At 48.8% G+C, this 20,542-nt stretch overlaps 2 protein-coding genes and 1 non-coding gene across 6 annotated transcripts; 1 reads left to right on the forward strand and 2 right to left on the reverse strand.

Moving 5' to 3' along the window:
* Window positions 1–11,683: 11,683 nt before the first annotated feature.
* LOC140221655 (uncharacterized) lies at window positions 11,684–12,871 on the reverse strand. Its single transcript, XM_072291390.1, has 2 exons — window positions 12,138–12,871; window positions 11,684–12,088 (listed from the first exon to the last, which is right to left on the reverse strand). Exons 1-2 carry the CDS (start codon window positions 12,534–12,536, stop codon window positions 11,684–11,686), a joined length of 804 nt encoding a protein of 267 aa, XP_072147491.1. The 5' UTR covers window positions 12,537–12,871.
* Window positions 12,872–13,225: 354 nt separating this feature from the next.
* On the forward strand, window positions 13,226–13,298 carry TRNAF-GAA (transfer RNA phenylalanine (anticodon GAA)). Its single transcript has one exon. It is a non-coding gene; the product is annotated as a tRNA-Phe (tRNA).
* A 597-nt stretch (window positions 13,299–13,895) lies between these two features.
* Window positions 13,896–19,750, reverse strand: LOC117856081 (mitogen-activated protein kinase kinase kinase 3). 4 transcript variants are annotated; one of them, XM_034738692.2, is made up of 11 exons: window positions 19,148–19,750; window positions 17,655–18,155; window positions 16,744–16,831; window positions 16,531–16,593; window positions 16,124–16,284; window positions 15,961–16,036; window positions 15,375–15,434; window positions 15,173–15,280; window positions 14,799–15,035; window positions 14,555–14,673; window positions 13,896–14,460 (listed from the first exon to the last, which is right to left on the reverse strand). In XM_034738692.2, the coding sequence occupies exons 1-11, from the start codon at window positions 19,600–19,602 to the stop codon at window positions 14,211–14,213; spliced, it is 2,118 nt and encodes a 705-aa protein (XP_034594583.1). In that variant the 5' UTR covers window positions 19,603–19,750; the 3' UTR covers window positions 13,896–14,210. The 4 variants fall into 4 exon arrangements, with proteins under 4 accessions (XP_034594583.1, XP_034594533.1, XP_034594433.1 ...); XM_034738642.2 differs by having other exon boundaries at window positions 15,375–15,437; XM_034738542.2 differs by having other exon boundaries at window positions 13,896–14,463; window positions 15,375–15,437; window positions 19,148–19,749.
* Window positions 19,751–20,542: the final 792 nt, after the last annotated feature.

The following is a 20,542-nucleotide window of genomic DNA, read 5'->3' on the forward strand; positions in this document are numbered from 1 at the left end:
AGATCAATCGGAAGACCATAGCGGCCATCAACAAAGTCATGGCCCCGCAGAATAAAACCGAGCTGCAATCTCTAATCGGCAAGGTGAATTTCATCAGAAGATTCATATCTAATCTGTCTGGGCGAATCCAAGCCTTCACACCATTATTAAAGTTGAAGCCCGACCAGGAGTTCATATGGGGGGAAGAGCAACGCAAGGCATTAGAAGATATCAAGCAGTACTTGGTCTCACCACCGGTATTGGTCCCTCCTCAAACTGGTAAGCCGTTTAAACTATATTTATCAGCTGATGAACGAGCTATTGGGTCGGCTCTGGTCCAGGAGTTCGAGGGAAAGGAACGAGTAATTTATTATGTCAGTAGAAGACTTCTGGACGCCGAAACAAGGCATCCTCCAGTGGAGCGGTTGTGCCTATGCCTTTACTTCTCATGCACCAAACTCAGGCACTATTTGCTGTCAGCGGAATGTGTGGTCGTATGCAAGGACGACGTAGTAAAATACATGCTGTCACTGCCGATTTTGAAAGGACGGATCGGCAAATGGATCTTGGCTTTGTCGGAGTTTGACCTTCGATATGAATCGGCAAAAGCCGTTAAGGGTCAGGTCATGGCCGATTTCGCTGCCCAGCACTGCGGGCCAGAGGCTAGCTTCATAGAACCAGTACCTTGGACCTTATACTTTGATGGATCGTCATGTGGGGCCGGATCAGAAATCGGCATCGTCCTCATATCGCCTCGGGGGGCAAGCTATGATTTCTCTCTGCCGATAGAAGCATCTGCCACTAACAATCAAGCAGAGTACCGAGCTGTACTGAAGGGATTACAATTGCTAAGGGAAGTCAAAGCTAATTCTGTTGAAATTTTTGGGGATTCCATGCTTATCGTGGATCAATTAACAGGGAAGTCCGAGTGCAAGGACGATGTATTGAGCATTTATTACGAAGATTGCCTTCTGCTTCTGAAAGAATTCAAGTCGGCAGTTATCGAGCACATCCCAAGGAATCACAACGAGGATGCCAACAAGCTCGCCCAACACGCATCTGGGTATCGGCCGATTCAAGGCGCCATGGCTCTAGAGCTCGCGGCCAATGACTGGCGAAAGGAGATTGCCGATTACCTGAAAGATCCATCTAAGAAAGTGGATCGGCGGGTACGTTTTCATGCTACCAAATATGTGTTACTGGAAGACGACTTGTTCTACCGAACAATTGATGGCGTCCTACTCAAGTGTCTAGGAACGGAGGAGGCTAACACTCTGATGGGAGAAATCCATGAAGGAGTGTGTGGAGCCCACCAATCGGCACATAAGATGAAATGGATGATTAGGAATAATGGGTATTACTGGCCGACGATCCTCGAAGATTGCTTCAAATATTATAAGGATGCCAGGATTGTCAGAAATTCGGGAATGTCCAACGTGCGCCCGCATCGGCCATGAATCCCATTATCAAACCATGGCCGTTCAGAGGTTGGGGAATAGACCTCATCGGCCAAATTTATCCTCCGTCAAGCAAATGGCACAAGTTCATTCTGGTGGCCACTGATTATTTCACCAAATGGGTGGAGGCAATTCCGTTAAGGGCCGTAACATCGGCTGCTATTGTTGACTTCGTAAGAGACCATATCGTCTACCGTTTCGGCATCCCCCAGACTATCACAACCGATCAAGGGACGATGTTTACATCGGGAGAATTCGAGGAGTTCACGGCCGATATGGGAATCAAATTGTTAAACTCCTCTCCGTATTATGCCCAAGCTAATGGCCAGGCCGAATCCTCCAACAAGGGGATAATTAAGTTAATCAAGAGGAAGATAGAGGAGCAGCCGAAAAAGTGGCATCTATGTCTGACTGAAGCTCTATGGGCATACAGGATGACTTGCCATGGGGCCACCAAGATGTCCCCTTATCAGTTGGTGTACAGTCACGAGGCAGTACTACCATGGGAGTTGAGGGCAGGGTCAAGACGCACTTCGCTCCAGGACCAGTTGGCGGCCGACGACTACTCCTCACTCATGAAAAGGGAACTTGATGACTTGGCTAGCCAACGATTGAGAGCTTTGATAAGCATCGAAGAAAACAAGAAGAAAGTGGCTAGGTGGTATGATAAGAAGGTCAAAGTCAAGCAATTCTCTCCGGGGGACCTGGTATGGAAGTTAGTGTTGCCGATTGGGTCGAAAGATCCTAAATTCGGTAAGTGTTCCCCTACGTGGGAAGGGCCGTATAAAATCGGCAGATGTGCTCCAGGAAACGCTTATATTCTGGAAACAATCGAAGGAGAAGAGTTTACTAGGGCTCTGAACGGAAGATACTTGAAAAGGTACTACCCTAGTATATGGGTCGGAGCATAAGGATCAACCACGATAAACAACACACAGCCGATGCAAGAGGAATCGTCTAGAGAAAAAACGTAATCGTCCAAATCGGCCGATATATTTTATTCGGTACGGACGATGGGTTACATGGCCGACACGGTACAAGTCACCCTTAGAACAAAAATAATTAATCTCGCTTTTTCTTAAGATCTCTCTCAGTCCGACCTAGTTCTATCAGAAGACGGATGTACTCTTCTTCTATCTCTTTCATCGAAGCCTCCGCTTCGACTTGACAGGGGAGAGGGTGACTCCGGTCCATGGCCGGGCGTGATGTTCCTACCGCTGCATCTTCAAGGACGATTTGATGAGGAAGCGGATGACTTCTGTCGGCTTGAGGTCGCCGGTGGTCGTTGCTGTCCAGAAAGTCCTAGATCCGTCGGATGTCAGCAGGGACGTGCTCTTGGAGTTCGTCGCGATGGGCTCTGATTAAATCCTTGTCTTCTTGCGACAATGGTTTGTCGGAGTGTATAAGTCCGATGGCTCGTTCGAGTTCAGGGCTAAGGCGCCGTGGCTGCGGAAAGCAACAACATACATATAGCTGCCGAAAAGGTGATTCCCTTCAGAAGAGCTAAACTAAGAAAAAGAATGAGGGCAAATCTTTTACCTGATTAACGGAGGAAGAGGTAGAGGATGGAGAAGACATGACTGAAAGGCGCACCGACGTGAACAGGTCGGGGGAGATGAAGCCGAGTTAGACAGGTACTCTCGGAACGGTCACCTAGGCCGGTGTTTATAGGAGAGGAAGGCATGGATGTTTGGTAAGACGCGTCCCATCGGGAGTGTAAAAGGTAATAAATAAGGGGGCGTCGCGAAGGACGATCAAAGGGGTCATTAAATGTTCGTAAAAAACTGCCAGTACTTTTACAGGTCACCCAGAAGGGCATCGATAGCTGTGATCGCTCGGCGCCGGATCTGAATGGCAGAGTCCAAGACCCGTTGGTCATCCTCTGCCGATCCGGGGACTTCTGACATATGGCGGTGGAGTTTGAGGGCTTCGTGAGCCAGATATTGCCTCTCCCGTTTCAAATCGGCGATGACAGAAGGGAGTTCCTGAAGCCTCTTCTCTTCGGCGTCTATTGCTTTGGTCACCTGCTCCATCTCCTTGGCAAGCTCTGCCCTTCGGCGTTTGAGGCGATCTATCGTGCCGATGATCCCCGAGCGAGAGTCTTCCAGAAAGTGAATCCGTTGATACACCTCTTGAGCTTGACGCTTGTACGTGTCTTCTTCTTCACGAGTTTTGGTCAACTTGACGCGATCGGCCATGTGGCGCAGGGCCCTAAAGACCGGAATCCTCATTGACTCGATATATGCGGCCGGCGCCAAGGCCTCTTCCGCTTCTTCTGGTACTCGCCCGCTGACGTCACCAAAAAGTTGTCGAATCGGCGAAACATCTTCTACCAATCGGCCGATGTCCCCTTGAAGAAGGGATCGGATGCTTGTGAGTTTGGCACGGACGTCATCAGGAACGGAGCTCAAAGTGACTAGGCAAGAGGCGACTTCCTCGTCATCGGAAAGTGCGACCGCAAACGAGAAAAGGCTGTTGTTGGGGGTGTCCTGTTCCTGAAAAAATAGTGAGTCAAGAAGAAGAACGAATTAGCCGATGATGATAGCGAATCGGCCGAGTAAGGGTGAGAAATCTCTTACCTTCTTAAAACGGATTTCTTCAAACTGCGTTTGGGAGGCCGTTATCCTCGATTCAGGGGTTGGTACCATTGGTTCGTCAGAAGTAGAAGACTCCACCATGATTGGTGCTTTGCTCGGGCCAGCTTCCCGAAGGATGACCATTGTTTTGTTAGGTGGGGCGCTAAGCGTACCGATGACCTGTGTCAAAAGATTGAATAAGAATATTATCCAAATACTAGAAAAATCGGTTGAAGAGTAGTATAGCTCGGCAGATGGAAGCGTGGGCGTGTTGATGACCGATTGGGTTGCTGCCGATTGTTGTGAATCCACAGAAGTAATTTGTGCAGTCTAAAATAAGATGAGTCAGTATAGGGATGGAAATCGGTAGGATCAGACAACAAGTTTACCTGCATAGCCTCCACCAGTAATGATGCAGCGGCCGCCCCAGCTTGTGTGATGACTTGAGTATCCACTTCTCCAGCAGCTGGAAGGGGCAATGCGGCCGAAGTTTCTGCCGATGTGATCATAGGAGGGTCGGCCGGTTCTATACGAGCTCGTACTCGGCGACTGGTCTTCTTGGTAATCTTCTTCTGGGCCTGCTTCGATTGGCCGGCAATCACATCCACGGAAGGGGCATCATAGCCGATAAGGGGGAAGATGGTGTATGGGTGATGGTCCTCTATCGGCCGGCCACTCCGACTGTGTGTTGGTGGAACGCGGTTTTCAGATTGAAGCAACAACAAGATGTTAGTGTACATATTTAACCGCATTAATAAAGGAATGAAAATCAGCTAGGGGAAAAAATACCTCGGTGTTCGGATCTATGTTGGCTGGATCCAGGAGATTGCAGTATGTCGATGCGGAGGCGCAGAACAGGTACTGTTTCCATTCGGCCCACCATAGCTTGAATGGTTGGACAGCAAAGGGGGCTACTATCCAGTCATTCAAGTCTATGGTACTGGAGTCTGGTATCCGATCTCGCAGCCGACTATAGTCAAGACCCTTGGTGAGCTCATCTCTGAACTTTGCTCGGCCGACGAAGTATGCCTGAATCGGCAGTTGACCCATGCCGAATTGCCGTGCTGCAACGGAGGGATTGTAGAATTCATATGTAGGGGCATCCTTTCCTAAGAAGAAGTTGGCCGGTAAGATCCCCGGTTTAATTAGTTCATCTGTGAGATCTTCGTCGAATCGACCCGTGGTTGAGTCGAAGCAAGAAGGGAGTTCAAAGATTGGGTCATCTCTCCGATAAGGGAACCAGACGGTTGCATCTTCATTGAAGCCGTTAGAAAAACACCGGAAGTATTCGGCCACCTTGGTAGCAGAGTACGAGCAACCAGAGAAGGCCAATGCCGCTTCGCCGAAAGACATACACCGGCGTCAGTCAGTGAGATTCTCTGCCGATTCGACGCTGGGGAATGTCATGCGTTCCACTCACTGCTGAGAGATCTCGCTCATGTACATGTTCAGCCATAGGTTAATGAACCAGCAGGGTCCACCTGGGTTTCCAATCGGCTCCCCTTGGGATAACTTGATGCCGATTTGGTGAAGCATGTGGTAGGCTGCTCCCAGTAAGTATTTTCCAAGAGGAACAGAAGTCCCCATCGATAATGCTTCGGCCAGAGCTTGGGTATTGGTAGATGGACCAGCTGCTCTCCCACAGAAGAAGTGCTTCTCTAGCCACATCATCAGGAAGGCCGTGTACTCTCTGTTCTCGACAGATCCGGCCCTTTTGTTGCATCTGATAAAACCTTTCCACCCACCGATTCCCCTTGTGTCCAGCTGATGTGATGTTGCGGTTATAAGGCGGAAAGGGGTGTCTGGGGAAGAAATGTCCAGGCCGGTCAGCAAGACTACATCGGCCAATGTGGGGGTCATGGGTCCGTGTCCAAACAGGAATGCGTTGAGAGCATCGGACCAGAAGTAAGAAGTTGCCACCACTAACGGTTCATTTCGTTCCATTTGGGACAAGGATAGATTGATGCATTGGCCAATTTTGAGCTCGTCCCATTGGACCTTCTTGGAGGCGGCTATTCGCTGGTACCATTCCCTCCAACCGGGAGTTTCGTTCGGCCAAGACCTAAAGGTACCCGACCAGTGATCTAGGTCCATAGTTGATTGTTTGAAGGGTATTCTATGGGTTTCCAAATTGATTAAGTCGGTTGGATCTGGGTTTCCCATGGGCCCAAGGCAGATAAGGCCGAGGTTTTCTGTAAGACGAATGGTGATGCGATGCCTAACCGCCTAAAAAGGAAAAGGGGGTGCGAGGGTAAGAAATAGATCTAAAGTAAATGTATTACTGATAAGGGAAAGTTTCGGTAATAACCTCCAGGATGAAGCTCCTCGTAATCGGCGGAGTCGCCGGTGCATCTGCAGATAATGAAGCTGCCAATGGGATCTCGGATGAAGCTTCAACTTTTGCCGATGGAGCTCCTTCTTCCGTCGATGGAGCCGCCGCTGTTGCTACTGGAATCTCCGCCGAAGGCACCATTTCTGGAGCTTCGCGCGTTGGTGAGGCGCCTGAAGGTGCCGCCATTGGAAAAGTAGGAGGGAATGCGAAAGGAAGGAAGCGCTGGAGAATTGGAGAACTAAGGAAAGTGTTGGAGGGAGAAGAAAGCCTGTGCGCTGAAGAAGAAGGACGTGAGCTCGTAAGGAGTACGGGATGTGCTGATATTTAAAGAAAGGTCTGAAAAGGGGTAAAAGTGGAATTTTTACCGCGCCGGCGTTTCGAGTTTTTCGGGAGTAGTGGTTGTCGTGGGCGCCCGTTTCGAAAAGATTGCAATCATCAGGTTGGAGACTGCGAAACGGAAAGATGTTTTCGTGGCGTCTATTTCGGATGGGAAGTTGAAAAGAATTTCGAAGTAAAGACTATGTTTTACTTCGAAACTGGGGGGCATGTGTTGACGCCAGATTTTGACACGAGTAAAATCGGCGTTAGAAGTGGAAGAAATTGGGAGATGCGGCGAGATACAAGGACGACGATTGGAAATCGGCCGATTGGTGCTACAGTCAAGGATCGGTTGGTTGGTGCTACAGTCAAGGATCGACCAATTGATGCTACAGACGAGGATCGGCCGATTGATCCTTGGAGTTCCGCCTCGCCCGACCCCTGGTTTGGGATCAGACGTGCCCGACCCTCCAAGGGAGGATCTCCGCCTCGCCCGACCCCTGATGTTTGGGATCGGACGCGCCCGACCCTCCAAGGGAGGATCTCCGCCTCGCCCAACCCCTGAGGTTTGGGATCGGACGCGCCCGACCCTCCAAGGGAGGATCTCCGCCTCGCCCTACCCCTGAGGTTTGGGATCGGACGCGCCCGACCCTCCAAAGGAGGATCTCCGCCTCATCCAACCTTAGTTCCCAGGGTCGGAATGAGTCTGAGCCCTCGATATGTGGGTCCTGATCGGTTACCCCCTTGCCAAAGAGGTGATCGGCCGATTAGGAGGTTGGAATAGTTGGGCCGATGTGGGCTTAAGAAGGATTATGAAGATGAAGAGGGGGTCAGCCCATGAAGCGCGTGAAAATAGTACGAATCGTACTTGTAAATATTCGTTTTCTGTTTAAATTTAGGGATAGAGTTCTAGTCGGATAAGAAGTCGTTTGTACGGGGCTATAAATAGCCACCCTTGTAGATCTGTAATCATCATCAACTCAATACAACAAACTACTGTTTCCTCGTACTTACTTTCAAGCAGGCGACTTCGCCAACACTTTTTCTTCTTTTTCACGAGTTCGTACGGGTTGGCGGGGCTGCATCAACTTGACCTCCGGCCGATCTTGTAAGTTCTGTTTATCGAGTAAATTCTATGCTTTAACTTCGGGTGCATCGCTGTCGTTTCGTTTAGATTTATTCATCAGTTATCGATATTTACTAGAATTCTAGGTTTTACCTGTTGTTCTAGTTTTATCACCAGTTATCAAGCTAGGAATCAGTAATTTTGGCTTTTCTTGTACTTCGCTGTTTACCTATTTCACGTATAGCCGATCAGATCTGTTCCTAGTGTTGCTACTGTAGCGTTGTTTGGATTACTCTAGCAGTTTTCTTTATAAACGTTGCCTGGTAATCGGTTGCATCATAGCCGATTTCCTTATTACTGCAAATCGGCTGATTCGCTGATAAGCTTTCTCGAGATCGGAACCTTAGCCGATCGCAACATCTGGGAACTGACACGTTTCTTTCCTTGCCAATCAACAGGTCAGATTGGCTGGCACGCCGCGCGAACCGCACCAGGGCGATCACCCGAACAGGAGCTAAGCAGATTCTCCCGGGTCGTGTGTCCGACGCTGGGAATTCGATCAGCCGATTTCTAGCGCCAACAGTTTCTTGCTGGTGGAGATGATGGTGGCACCCTAGGGCGTCGTTTTCCCCGTTGGGGGCGTCATGTCTGAGCTACAACCCGGGTGAAAACCCTGTCCAGATCCTGGAGGAGCGACGGCGCTGCCATTGGCGTCGTGCCCTCCTTCAAGGCGTCGTCTCTAGAGATCCATCTCGATTTGTGGCATTGCTGGTGCATTGGTCATGGGCGTCCGCAACTGGTGGCAGCAATTTCGCCGCGTGGGAAGCTGGACTGGTGTTGCTGAGGCCACGTGGAGGCGATCGCAATTATGGTCGCGGTTAGGGGTTGTCTCATGGTTGTCAGTTTTGGCTGGTGGCTGGCGTTGCTTGGCAACGGTCAGTACGGCATGGGACTGCATTGGAGGATAGCGCTTGTGGCAATGGCATCGTGGGATGAGTAGGCTTGTAGCGGACTACGACGGGTTGCTTAGCTTGGTTGGACTATCCGGTGCGGTACATTGTCAGAAGACAGTGCAAGTGACTTCTTTGGCTTGCTAACACGGCGACAGAGGCTATTTGCGCGGGTGAAGCAACGAGGCAACGTCGACCTGCGGCGGCGGCTTGGCTGATCGATGGAGATCTTGTGGAGCGGGGCAACATTGCTCACCACTCTGATGACGACAAAAGAAACAGATCCGTGACATGGAGTACTGTGGTGGGCGTGGTGAGTTCCTCGCGTGCGGTGTCTCTTTGAGACGACGAGAGCGAGGTGGAGTCCAACAGCGGATGTGGCGAGACCCGCGTGTTGTGTTATCATGGTGGCGACTGAGAGGCAACCAGCGAGAGGTCCGGATTCGGTGGTATCACTCTGTCAGGTAGAGTGTGGTGTTGCAGCAGCACTACAGCGGAGGGTCCTTCATGGCGGTGACCTTCTCGGTGCATGCAGTCTGTTTCTATCGGTTCCTTGTCGACGCTAGGCCACGCATGGAAGTTTCGGCGATTACATGAGCGGGAATATTGGTGGGTGCCACGGAAAAGCTTCGTCTCTGCTGCCGTTTGTCGGGTGGAGTTAAATCCGCTTGAGTTGTGTTGAGTTCGGCGTGTGTTGATGTTCCAATCCAACTAGCCGATGTGTTGTTAAGTTGAGTTAAGTGTGATGGCGAGGTGTGGCATGTGTGGATGACCCAATCCAACCTGCAGATGTTTGTGTTGTTTTTTGTTGTTTCATCCGGTCTGAACTCCATCTTTTTTAATATAATCGGCAATTCTCTAACTAGTTCGTTTAAAAAAATAAAGGAAAATCCACGCGGTAGGATAGTAAAACTAATGGTTGATGTATCGGAATCTCGTCTTTGTTCTTCGGTGTTCCGGGGGTCATTTAGTCCAAAAGATAGCGGATATAGCTATACCGTATAGGCCTAACAGTATCGCCGTTGTCCATAAGGGCAGTCCCAACCTGCTATGTCAATGATCTGACACTATGAGGGTATTTGGATACGAGGCGCTAACTTTAGCAGGTCACATCGGATGTTATGATGCTAATTAGGAGAACTAAACATGAGCTAATTATAAAACTAATTGCAGAACCCCTGGGCTAATTCACGAAATGAATCTATTAAAGCTAATTAATCCATCATTAGCAAATGGTTACCGTAGCACCATATTGTCAAATAATGGACTAATTAGGTTTAATAGATTCGTCTCGCGAATTAGACTCCATCTGTGCAAGTAGTTTTGTAATTAACCTATGTTTAATACTCCTATTAGTATCAAACATCTGATGTGACCTGTGCTAAATTTTAACAGTGGTATCCAAACACACGGGGCTTTTGGTTCCCTTTGCTTATTTTTAGCACGTGTCACATCGAATGTTTAGATACTAATTAGGAGTATTAAACGTAAACTATTTACAAAACCCATTACATAAGTGGAGGCTAAACGGTGAGACGAATCTATTAAGCCTAATTAATTCATCATTAGCAAATGTTTACTGTAGTAACACATTGTCAAATCATGGACTAATTAGGCTTAATAGATTCGTCTCGCCGTTTAGCCTCCACTTATGTAACGACGTTTAATACTCCTAATTAGTATCTAAATATTCGATGTGATGGGTGCTAAAAATAAAACAGGCCCTAGTTGCCGACGCACGATTTCTTGGTACACGATCGTAATAAATTTTTAATCCCCTCACTTCTCTCGGTTCCATCCTCCTCTCTCCTCATGCCGACCGGCAAGCAGGTAGAGACGGCGGCCGCGTGATCCGCGCGCGCGACGGTGGACATTGGCGGGCGTTGGTGTGGGGCTTCACGTGGCTGTGGGGGCGCTCGCGACTGGCAGGGGCGGCGCTGGGCTTGCGGGCTCTGCTTGCCACGGCGAGCTGGCGAGTGGGGCTCCGAGTGGCCAGCGCCGCGCGTGGTGGCAACCCGGTGGTCGGGGCCGAAAACGAGCTACGGTTGAGGGAGGTCTTGGAGCGGCGGCAGGGCCGCGTGCAGGCCGGCGAGTGGGGGTGCCGAGACACGGCCGGCAAGGCCAAGCGCGAGCTGCTGCCAGCGGGCATCCTCCTCACCACAAAATCAAGCTCGAACACACTACAAAACTAGCCCCAATAGAGTACGTGGCCATCAAACTGAGCTCGAATCAAATCTTCCCCATTGAATCCAGTCAGATTCCCGTTTCATCCCCACCAAAATTGAGCTCCAAAATCCTCTAATCGAGTGACTGGCCTCTTATTACGTTGTTCTCTTTTTTTCTTTGTGATAGGTAATTCTAGATTGGTTCCCGTCTCTCTAGATTGATTTTGCTGTGGCCTAGGTGCTGCTGCTTCTACAAGCTGCCATGGCCAGGCAACGCCGAGCGCACCGCGCTAGCAGGCATGTCAGCCGAACCTATCGCCGCAGATGCAGAGGACGAGCTCGCGGCCTCGCGCCGTCGTCCCCGCTCCCGTGTACGCCGCGCCGTCCTATCCGCAAGCTCGAGGGCTCGAGGATGCGCCGGCGGCGGGAGCGGCAAGGTCGACGACGGGCGGTGACCGGTGGTGAGACCCACGAAAACGTGTGCAGAAGAAACTCCGGCCGCCGAACGTGCTCTCGCTCGGGTCTCCGTGCTTTGGATATAGCGCCGAAACCATGTCGTGCATGAGAAACCACGTCTTGCTGTTTTCCATTCTCTCGTTAATTTGCTTGCCACGTCAGATTTTTCTTACGGTGGAGGGTTAGCACTGCACTGTGCAAAGCGGGAATCTTCCTTGATCTTAGTTAACAACCTCCGGCCCCGGTCTCCCTCGGGATATTCTCGGGATATTTAAGCTTTTGCCATCCGCTCTTCAAATGCTAGTTTTGCAAATGATCTAAGAATTTTACCACTGGTGAGAGAAGAATTCTAACATCTTTGCCAAAAATCGCCTGCATGGCATGTCATCCTGCCAGCGTGTCTCGCCCACGCGAAATGTCGCTTCTGCCCCCGCATTCTCCTTTACCAGAGGCCTTTGACCCGGGGCGCAGCTTCCTGCTTCGCGCCAGCGCGGCGGCCGCAGCAGCGGCAGCGGCTGCGGCGGCGTCCTTCGCCCTCTGCCTCACGGCAGCCTCCTCGTCAAGCACGGCCGAACGAGTCCTTCCGCAGCATCCAGTACAGCAGCAGCGCGGGCATGCGAGCCTGATCGCGCACCGCCTCGCCGTGGTAGCTCGAGGAGGCTTGAGCTTCAGCGAGAGCAGCAGGTGCGCACGTTCCAGCTCGGAACGCATGCACCCGCGTCGCACGCCCAGCAGCAGGTAGTAGTCGATGTTGCACGCCTCGCCGGCGGCGACGCGGCTGCGGAGTCCCTGGGAGCTTGCCTTCCCGGAGCGCGGCGGCACGGCCGACGAGGCACGCTGCGGCGAAGAGGTGCGGCAGCACACCGCGGCGTGCCTCGAGGATCTTGGAAAAATGGCGGACAGCCTCGGCCGGCAGCCCTGCGTCGAGCGCGGCCATGGCGGCCGCGCGGCGGCGGAGCAGGAGCTTGACGTGCGCCAGGAGCTGGGACACGGCCTCCGATTCCATGGCCGGGATAATGTACGCCGAACCGGACCTCGACGTTTTCCCCGATGGAACGGTGGCGACCGCGGCGGCGGCGGCGGACGACGTGAAGCTGTCGTCGGACCAGCAGACGCTCTCGCGGCGGAACGCCGCTGAAGCGAGGCGGCGGCCGGTCTGGAGCAGCACCATGGCGTCGTCTATGATGCCGAGGTGAAAGCAAGCTTGGCCCAGGACCAAGTACCTGTACATCGGCATCAATCATCAGGAAATCGAGATCCGTAGGATTTTGTCAAAGTGTGCGCAGGTCATTTGTAAAACTGGCATTTGAAGGGTAGCCATCGGTAAGGATGGCCTGGCTGCACCCAGCTCCAGGCCTCCAGGTTCCCCGACTCTCCAGGAAATGTGCAGACAGGCAAGAGACGAATTGAATGAAATCCCCACAAGGCCCCGATGCAGCGACGCACAAGGCAAAGCTGTTATTAAGCCAGGGACCAGGTTATAAAGGGCAGCATGTGCGATGCCTTTGGGACTGACGGCCAGGTGAGGAGGAGCGCGGGGCTCGCTTCATCATGCGTGCGTGTGTCTCTCCCCCTCCCGTCCCGTATCCTCCTGCAACTGCAAGGTGCCGCGTGCAAGGATTCGGCTCGATTCGCTTCTCTCCCGTGCTGCGCACCAGCAGGTTTCAGTTGAGACCTCTGGGAGGACGTTGGATCCATCCATACCAGCGCACGATAGATTTTCAGAAATACACACACACGTATATAGGTGCATAGTATTGTGGCACGTGTCCAGATCATTCATGCATGCTACGACCTTGACAGATTCACCCGTGTCGAATGGATTTCAATTAGTGCATGACCAGATTATTTCATGTATGCTTCGATTTAGATGTTGCAAGATCCAATTTCTGGTTTATTATTTTTTAATAATAAAGGACATCATCAGCGGGGATAGCTCAGTTGGGAGACCGTCAGACTGAAGATCTGAAGGTCGCGTGTTCGATCCACGCTCACCGCATTTTTCTTTTCTATTTCTTTTTTTAAAAGAAAAATGTTGAAGATCTTTTTGTCCGTTTGGGTAGAGCCTGAGTGTCCCCTCTACTTCTACCAAGATGCATTACAGTGCGGCAACCTGTGACGGGCACCAGGATGTGTGTTCCCCTTGTTTCTGATTCATGCGTTTCAGCTCGTGGGGTTAAGTTAATTTGATAGTCCAAGCTAAGGTATGGAGGAAATATCACTTTCCATAGTATGTCTTTGCTTGAGAACATACGTAGAAATCCATACACCTCTTCAAAAACGAATGTGCCCCAATATGAAGTGAAATGACGAAAGGTATGATACGATGTCAACATGCAATGTATCACATTCACACCAAATCAATAACTCCGGTGTGTCTAGGCGGTTTTTTTTTACCTGAGTTGAATTTTAAGATTAAGCACAGTAACCAACTCCACCCTCAGAGTAACCACATAAAGCTAACTACCCTTTGAAAGAAACGACAGCCCAGCTACTGAAACGGAATGACTCACATGGTCTTCATGTGTCTGGTCACAGGCTCAAAGCTCAGCAGTCACAGCTCACAACATAAACATGCTATGGGAGAACCCTCATATGTATGTATCGCTGTTACTACCTCACATGAACAACAAACACATCCTTATTCTGCAAAAGGAATACTCGGAATCCTAAATGTGTTATCCATATTTCTAATATGTACATGATTTACAGAGACCATTTACAACACCTGGATATAGTTTAGAATCATCAGTTACACCTTCCTTCTCATCTATACAATAAATCAGATCATGAGGAATCAAGAATCCTCCTAGACACAAAGGATTTATGGGCACAAACATCTCCTGGATCCCCTACTTTCTCATGAAAGTTATCGACAAGTCCTAGTCTCCAACAACCCTACAGATGAGAATCAGAACCGCTTTGGGGAGCCATATGGGCTTTGTGGTCTCTGGCCGATGTCGTGCCAAGGATCTGGAACTGGGTCGCTTCCTCTCATCTGGTTCTGCATGTAACTGACTGGGTTGTAGGCTGCAGATCCTGAGGGCAATGCTGGATGCGATGGAGAAGCAATGCAGCTCCAGTTTGATTGCTTCACCCGCTGTAACGGGCTTGAGCATGGGGACACTGGGAGGGACATATTTGCTCTCAAATCAATATGGCTGCTGCAGGGTGATGGTGGTCATCAGTCAGGATGCCAGGTATGACTGGATGAACTGGAAAGAAAGGATGGTCAGGAAATGCATGTTGCTGTACCTGGATGTTTTGTTGGGTGAAGGAAATGCTGAGGAAAACCCTGCAAAACCTCGCGCTCTAAGTCCCCCAATGCCCCCCAGAGGCGGAATGCTTCTCTTCGATGAAGGTTCTTTGTTGGACTGCAACCAAATTTAAGGAATGGCGAGTATCAAGAATCCTTGCAAAGCAAACTATTGGCATGACAGGAAAAGCCTCTGAAAAAGAGAAAAGATCCTATTAAAAATGAATAAGCAGGTTAAATCACCTTTTTATGCCATGCCTCTGCAGGTAAAGATAGTCCATCTCTGAACTGAGTAATATTGTATTTGGTCACTGCTTGATGGTCTTGAACAAAAGGGTGACCCAGCAACTGAGTTGCAGAGGGGCGCTGTGCTGGATCACGCTTTAAGCACAAACTCAGGAAATCTTTCCCTTCTTTAGAGAAACTCTCTGGGATTTCTGGTATATATTTAGTGTTAACTATCTTAAACATTGCAGGTACCTGAAGACCATGTATTTGGGACAAAATGGCTATTAGCATTATAAGAGTATGAAGAGTGACTTTAACTAAAAGAAGCAGAGTGATTGATCTAAGTTGGAAATATTTCAGTAAATATAACAAAGAGGGAATATGCATACATCTCCATGCGGATGCCAAGGATGTCTCCCAGTTCCCATTTCAATAACTGTGCACCCAAGGCTCCAGATATCAACTTCAAGACTGTACCCATTTTTATTCATTATAACCTGAAGAATTTGAAGTAATTCACACAATATTTCCTGGAATAGGAAACCACACACGGCAAAGCTCTTCAAACATCACCAATAGGAAACAGCATACCTCAGGAGCCATCCAGTATGGGCTTCCTCTAAATGAGTGTATTTCAGCATAAGATGCTATCTGCTTCAATATATGCAATAATGTGAGATACATGACAAAACTCAAAAAGATCTCGTTTTGGCTTTTATATTGCAAAAAGAGCTTCCGGTAGCAATCCGAGTCATGTTTTAATCATATGGGGAACATGATTGTCAGCCTTGATACAAACTATGGAGTGCAGAAAACAAATTTTGACCATCCTCAACCAAACAGGGAGCAAGTGAGAATAAAACGAGATCCAATCAAGGAGGAGTTAGATGCATGTTTTTTTCATCTAGAATAAAATAGGCACCCAAATTCGAGTTGAAGAGGACTTGAACTTGCGTTATAGGGGTGTGCGCCCACACCTTACCCAGCATGATTTATGCAAGACTTATGCAAATATGACTCCCTGAGCTGCATCTGGTTGGCTGGCCATGGAGCCAAACTAATTGTCTGTTAGAGTAGTTACATGCCAGTGCAGTGGTGAGTGAGGTTCCAATGATGCTCCTAAACACATGCACTCAAACACAAATCTCTTGGGAGAAAAATGAAAGAAGCTGCATACATGTTTAGCCATGCCAAAATCAGCAAGCTTAACTTCGCCATTTGGGCCAACAAGTACGTTCGCTCCTTTTATATCTCTGCCAAATAAATCATTATGAATTGACATACTGATCTTTAATTCAATTGACCTTGGAAACAGTGATAGTGTAATATAACCACAGTACCTGTGCACAGTTTTCCTACCATGCAGGTAGGCAAGTCCAGAAAGAATCTGCCGGGTATAGTTACGAATAACAGGTTCCTTAAAAGGACCATAATCTCTAAGTAATTTATGGATCGAACCTCCAGAAACAAACTCAAGATAGATGGAGAGTGCCTCATCAGTCTGCCCAAAATCATAAAAAAGTTAGGCAAGTCTAAGCATAATCAGCATTGAGCTCTTTGTGTAGGAAGGAAATGCTAAGCAAAGGCAGCAAGTTATGCCTTGGCATGAAATGGCTTTAATGGGGAAAAATTAGAAAGAAGTTCAAATAAAGCAACATGCATGACAAAAATATGACAGGATTAACAAGATTTTGTAGCTGCACAGCATTCAAACGGTATAGTTATTTAGTCGCTGCATGGAACTCACCAGTTCACTTCCATAGTATTGCACAATGTTTTGGTGTGAGAGTTGTCTAAGAATATCTACTTCCTGTGATAAAAGAATGGTACAAGTCACTAAACCAAGTTAACAGAATTCATGATTCACATCAATTTAGAAATGTGTGCAGTAAATATATTACATCAACACATGCATTCGATGTAAAGAAAAATTATCAGTGAAATAGGGGCAGAAAATGACCTGATTCAATTGTCTGAGGCGTTCTTTTGACTTTGGATCATCCAAAATAACTTGTACCTCCTTTATTGCGCAAAACTTCCCACTTTCACTTTATAAAAGATGGTGAAGATCAATCACAATATGCTAACGATAGAAGAGTATAGCTGTTATGGACCTAAAGGGGCCAGCTAGGCCGGTTGGGCCAAAGGGGACCCGCGTGAACAGTACCCGCGGGTACTGTAGCACGCCGGCGGCCGACCATCTATCTAGGTTAGGGTTTAGGAAGAGTCTAGAGATTAGAGATTAGATTACTTAAGGGGGTCAAGTCGAGTCTCCTCTATTTAATAGAGGCCCCATGTATCCAATTGAATCAAGAAAGAAGTAAAGGGTTAAACCCTAAAACTCTCTAGCTCTCAAGCTCCCTCCCCCTCCTGCGCCCTCTCTGGCCGCCGGCCACCTCCCTCTCTCTCCCCAGTAACTTAAGTCCATTACAATAGCAGTTACATAGAAATAGCTCTCAGATTTCATTTTGTGTCATACAACGAAGTGCAACATATAGCACTTTTTAGTCAAAGAAAACAATAAGCGTAAAATATATCCGAAAGTTATCATTTCCTAACTTCTTTAGCCCACGGAATTCAACATGGCAGTCCAAATGACCCATGACAGTATAAAACAATTTTGCATATTAGATTACACCTAGTAACAAATTGGCACCACCATTGACAAAAACAAGGTGCATTTACAGCAAGTTGTGTTTTACACTGATAAACTTCAATGATTAAATCATCCCACTTGGATATATTTGTTTATGAAAGATGAACCTGTCTCTTCTTAATATTTCTTATCTTCAGGTGTAAAAAAATCAATTAATGAAGGACCTGAACTGAACTTTAAATTTATTTACAAATGATAGATAAAGTCATTCATACCTGTTGAATCCAAGGTAAACCTGACCAAATGTGCCGCTACCTAGCAGCTTCCCCTTTTTCCACTCTGACAGGGATTGGGTGGAAGCACTGAGAGATGAAGGAATGGGACAGCTAGTAATAGGAGCTGGTGGACGAGGCAAGGGTTGAGACAGGCTCTTCAGATCATCCATCCTCTTAACCGTTGACCTTGGACTAAACCCAAGATCTCGTGGACTTGCATAACTTGAAGCAAAAGCATGCTTTCTTGGGCTTGGGGAAAGACTCCTCGTTCTCGCATATAGCGTATCCTTGTGAAAACTTCTACCACGCGATGAGACCGCACTCGTTGAAGCTTCAAGGCTTTTCAAATGAATTTCTCTGACATTGGTGACAGGCACCTCAAAAAACCGATGGTGCTCACGGGGAGCACTATGTGAAACAAGGTGTTTCTCTTCCATGGTGCACTTGTGTTCATCAGGAGGCATAGTTCTTGCTCCAGGATAGATAGTGGAATCTGCATGCCTAAAGGTCACACCAACAAATAATGAATAATGAATATCAGATTAAACAATACCTAAAGGTTGCACAAGACGATCTGGAGGCAAAGTGGATTAAAAAACAAATAGACAATCTGATAAAGGTCAAGGGCAAAGAAATGAAAAAATTGTGGAAGTTCAAAGACAGATTAATCCTGATTGTGGATTGGACTATTGGAGAGTTTAGATGTTTTGAGGGATTTTAAAAAAATCTACACTAACTGAGTGAAGAACTGAAGTTAATTTACTCTTGTGTTCAGGCATCAGAATACTAAAACATGATATCAATAGTAAACACAGAAAAGACATTTAACCATTATAATGGCCATATAGTAGCTAGTTATAATAGACGTGGATGTAAATAAAAACTTCACCCTCCACCAAGAACAATCCAATCTTCATAAGTCCTTATTCTCCAACTTTGGTGATACTTCTCCGACATTAATGCTAACAAAATTTTGAATACCAGTTGTAAATAATCCAATAAATAGACTTTGAAAAATCAATCCAATAAATTGGCTTACAGGGAATTTCTAGAAACTAAGGTAACACCAATTTTTTTTCTTTTGAAATGTAGATAACAGCAAACTAGTAGTTCCTGCAAGAATAAGCAAAGACTTCTCAACCTATAACACGACTGGCTGCAGTTTGTCACAGGATGACACGCATTTGACGTTGACCCCCCGTGTGCACGGCAAATGACAAGCACGGAAGCGGTCAACGGCAGAAATTGGTGCGAAACCTCACTCCCCAGTCCTTAGTCAATACGGTCGTAGCATTCGATTCCAAACCGCTGAATCGCTGACATTTGCCCACCACGTCACCTCACAGCTTCATCTACGTAATTGTGCAACCACAGAGTAATCTCATTGTTTTCGCTGTAATCACAATTCACAATCCTCAAACTACGGATTACGCGCTAACGAAACGAGACGTGCCAAATCAGTACGTATCTCGCGCAAATGCAACAGTTTGTACCTGTGATTTCGGCTGTCCGCCGCCTCGTCTGACTCCGACGAGCTCCCGCTCGACACCGGCGAGCCCCCGCGCGCCGCCGCCGCGTGGGATGGGGGCGCCAACAGCTGCGGCGCCGAATTGTACACGGGGCGCGGGAGAGGTAAACCCCGGCCGGCAGCCGCTCTCCCCGGCCCCGAGCTTCCGCCGCCGCCGGACAGCGAGGTGGATGCGGCGGCGGCGGCGGCGGCGGCCCTATCCGCGCCCCGCCGCGCCGCCGGGGAGCCGAGGCTGCGCGCCCACGCCCGCTCCCACTGGGACGACGGCGACGCGCTGGCGGACGCGTAGGCGGTGGGGGGAACGGCGTCTACGGAGTGGCGCGGCGAGCAGCAAACCGAGGCGGCGGATGCTGGCGCGGGCCCGTCCTTGCGGTTGGAGCTCGGCCTGGACGACCTCCTCCCCGGCCACCAGAAGGGCATCGCCTTGTGCTCTAGTAGCGCTGCCTTCCTCCCAGGCGGCGGAGCCGGAGCTCGGTTCCCGAGGCGCGCGAGGTAGTTGAGAAGGACTGTAGGAGGCTACGGCTACGAGCGTGAGCCTCTGCTGTGCGCGCGCGTGTGCCGTGCTGTGCGCGCCGGGTTTGTCATTTGTGCCACTCAGGGTCGTGGGCCCCGTATCCGATGCGTGGTGGGGACACTACGTCAGTGACAGGACCGTACGCCGCGTGGCGTGGTCGGTCGTCTCGTTTGTTTTTCTGCGGCTGCGAGAGGCTACGGGGCCACGGAGGGCAGCAGGGAAAAGTTTATATAACCCCTTACCTCACCTACAAGTACTTAACCCTTTGAACTACAAAATCAGACTCCTCCATCTTTGCAAAATCATTTAAATGACCTCCTAAGTGGTTTTTCATGGCGGTTTTGCCAGGCTGACGTGCTGATGTGGACTGACCAGCTGTCATGTGGGACCTAGTTGTAAGTATAACCGGCGCGTGCACGGGCCTCGAGCGAGCAAGAGGCGACATCTTCTGCGTGCAGGGGAAAGGCGGCGACGCCTGGGCAGCGGCCGCGCAGCTCGCACGTCCGGCAAAATTAAAGCAGGCGCGAGTCAAATCGGAGCACAACTGGGTGAAATTAGGTCCCGTTTGGTTCTTTTGTCTCTGCTAAAGTTCTTGTCACATCGAATATTTAGATACTAATTAGAAGTATTAAACATAGACTAATTACAATACCAATTGCACAGATAGAGGCTAATTTGCGAGATGAATCTATTAAGCCTAATTAGTCCATGATTTGACAATGTGATGCTACAGTAAACATGTGCTAATGATGGATTAATTAGGTTTAATAGATTCGTCTCGCGAATTAGTTTCCATCTGTGTAATTAGTTTTATAATTAGCTTATGTTTAATTCTTCTAATTAACT

Source organism: Setaria viridis, chromosome 1 (genome assembly GCF_005286985.2).
Source record: "Setaria viridis chromosome 1, Setaria_viridis_v4.0, whole genome shotgun sequence".
In the NCBI taxonomy this organism is placed as follows: Eukaryota; Viridiplantae; Streptophyta; class Magnoliopsida; order Poales; family Poaceae; genus Setaria; species Setaria viridis.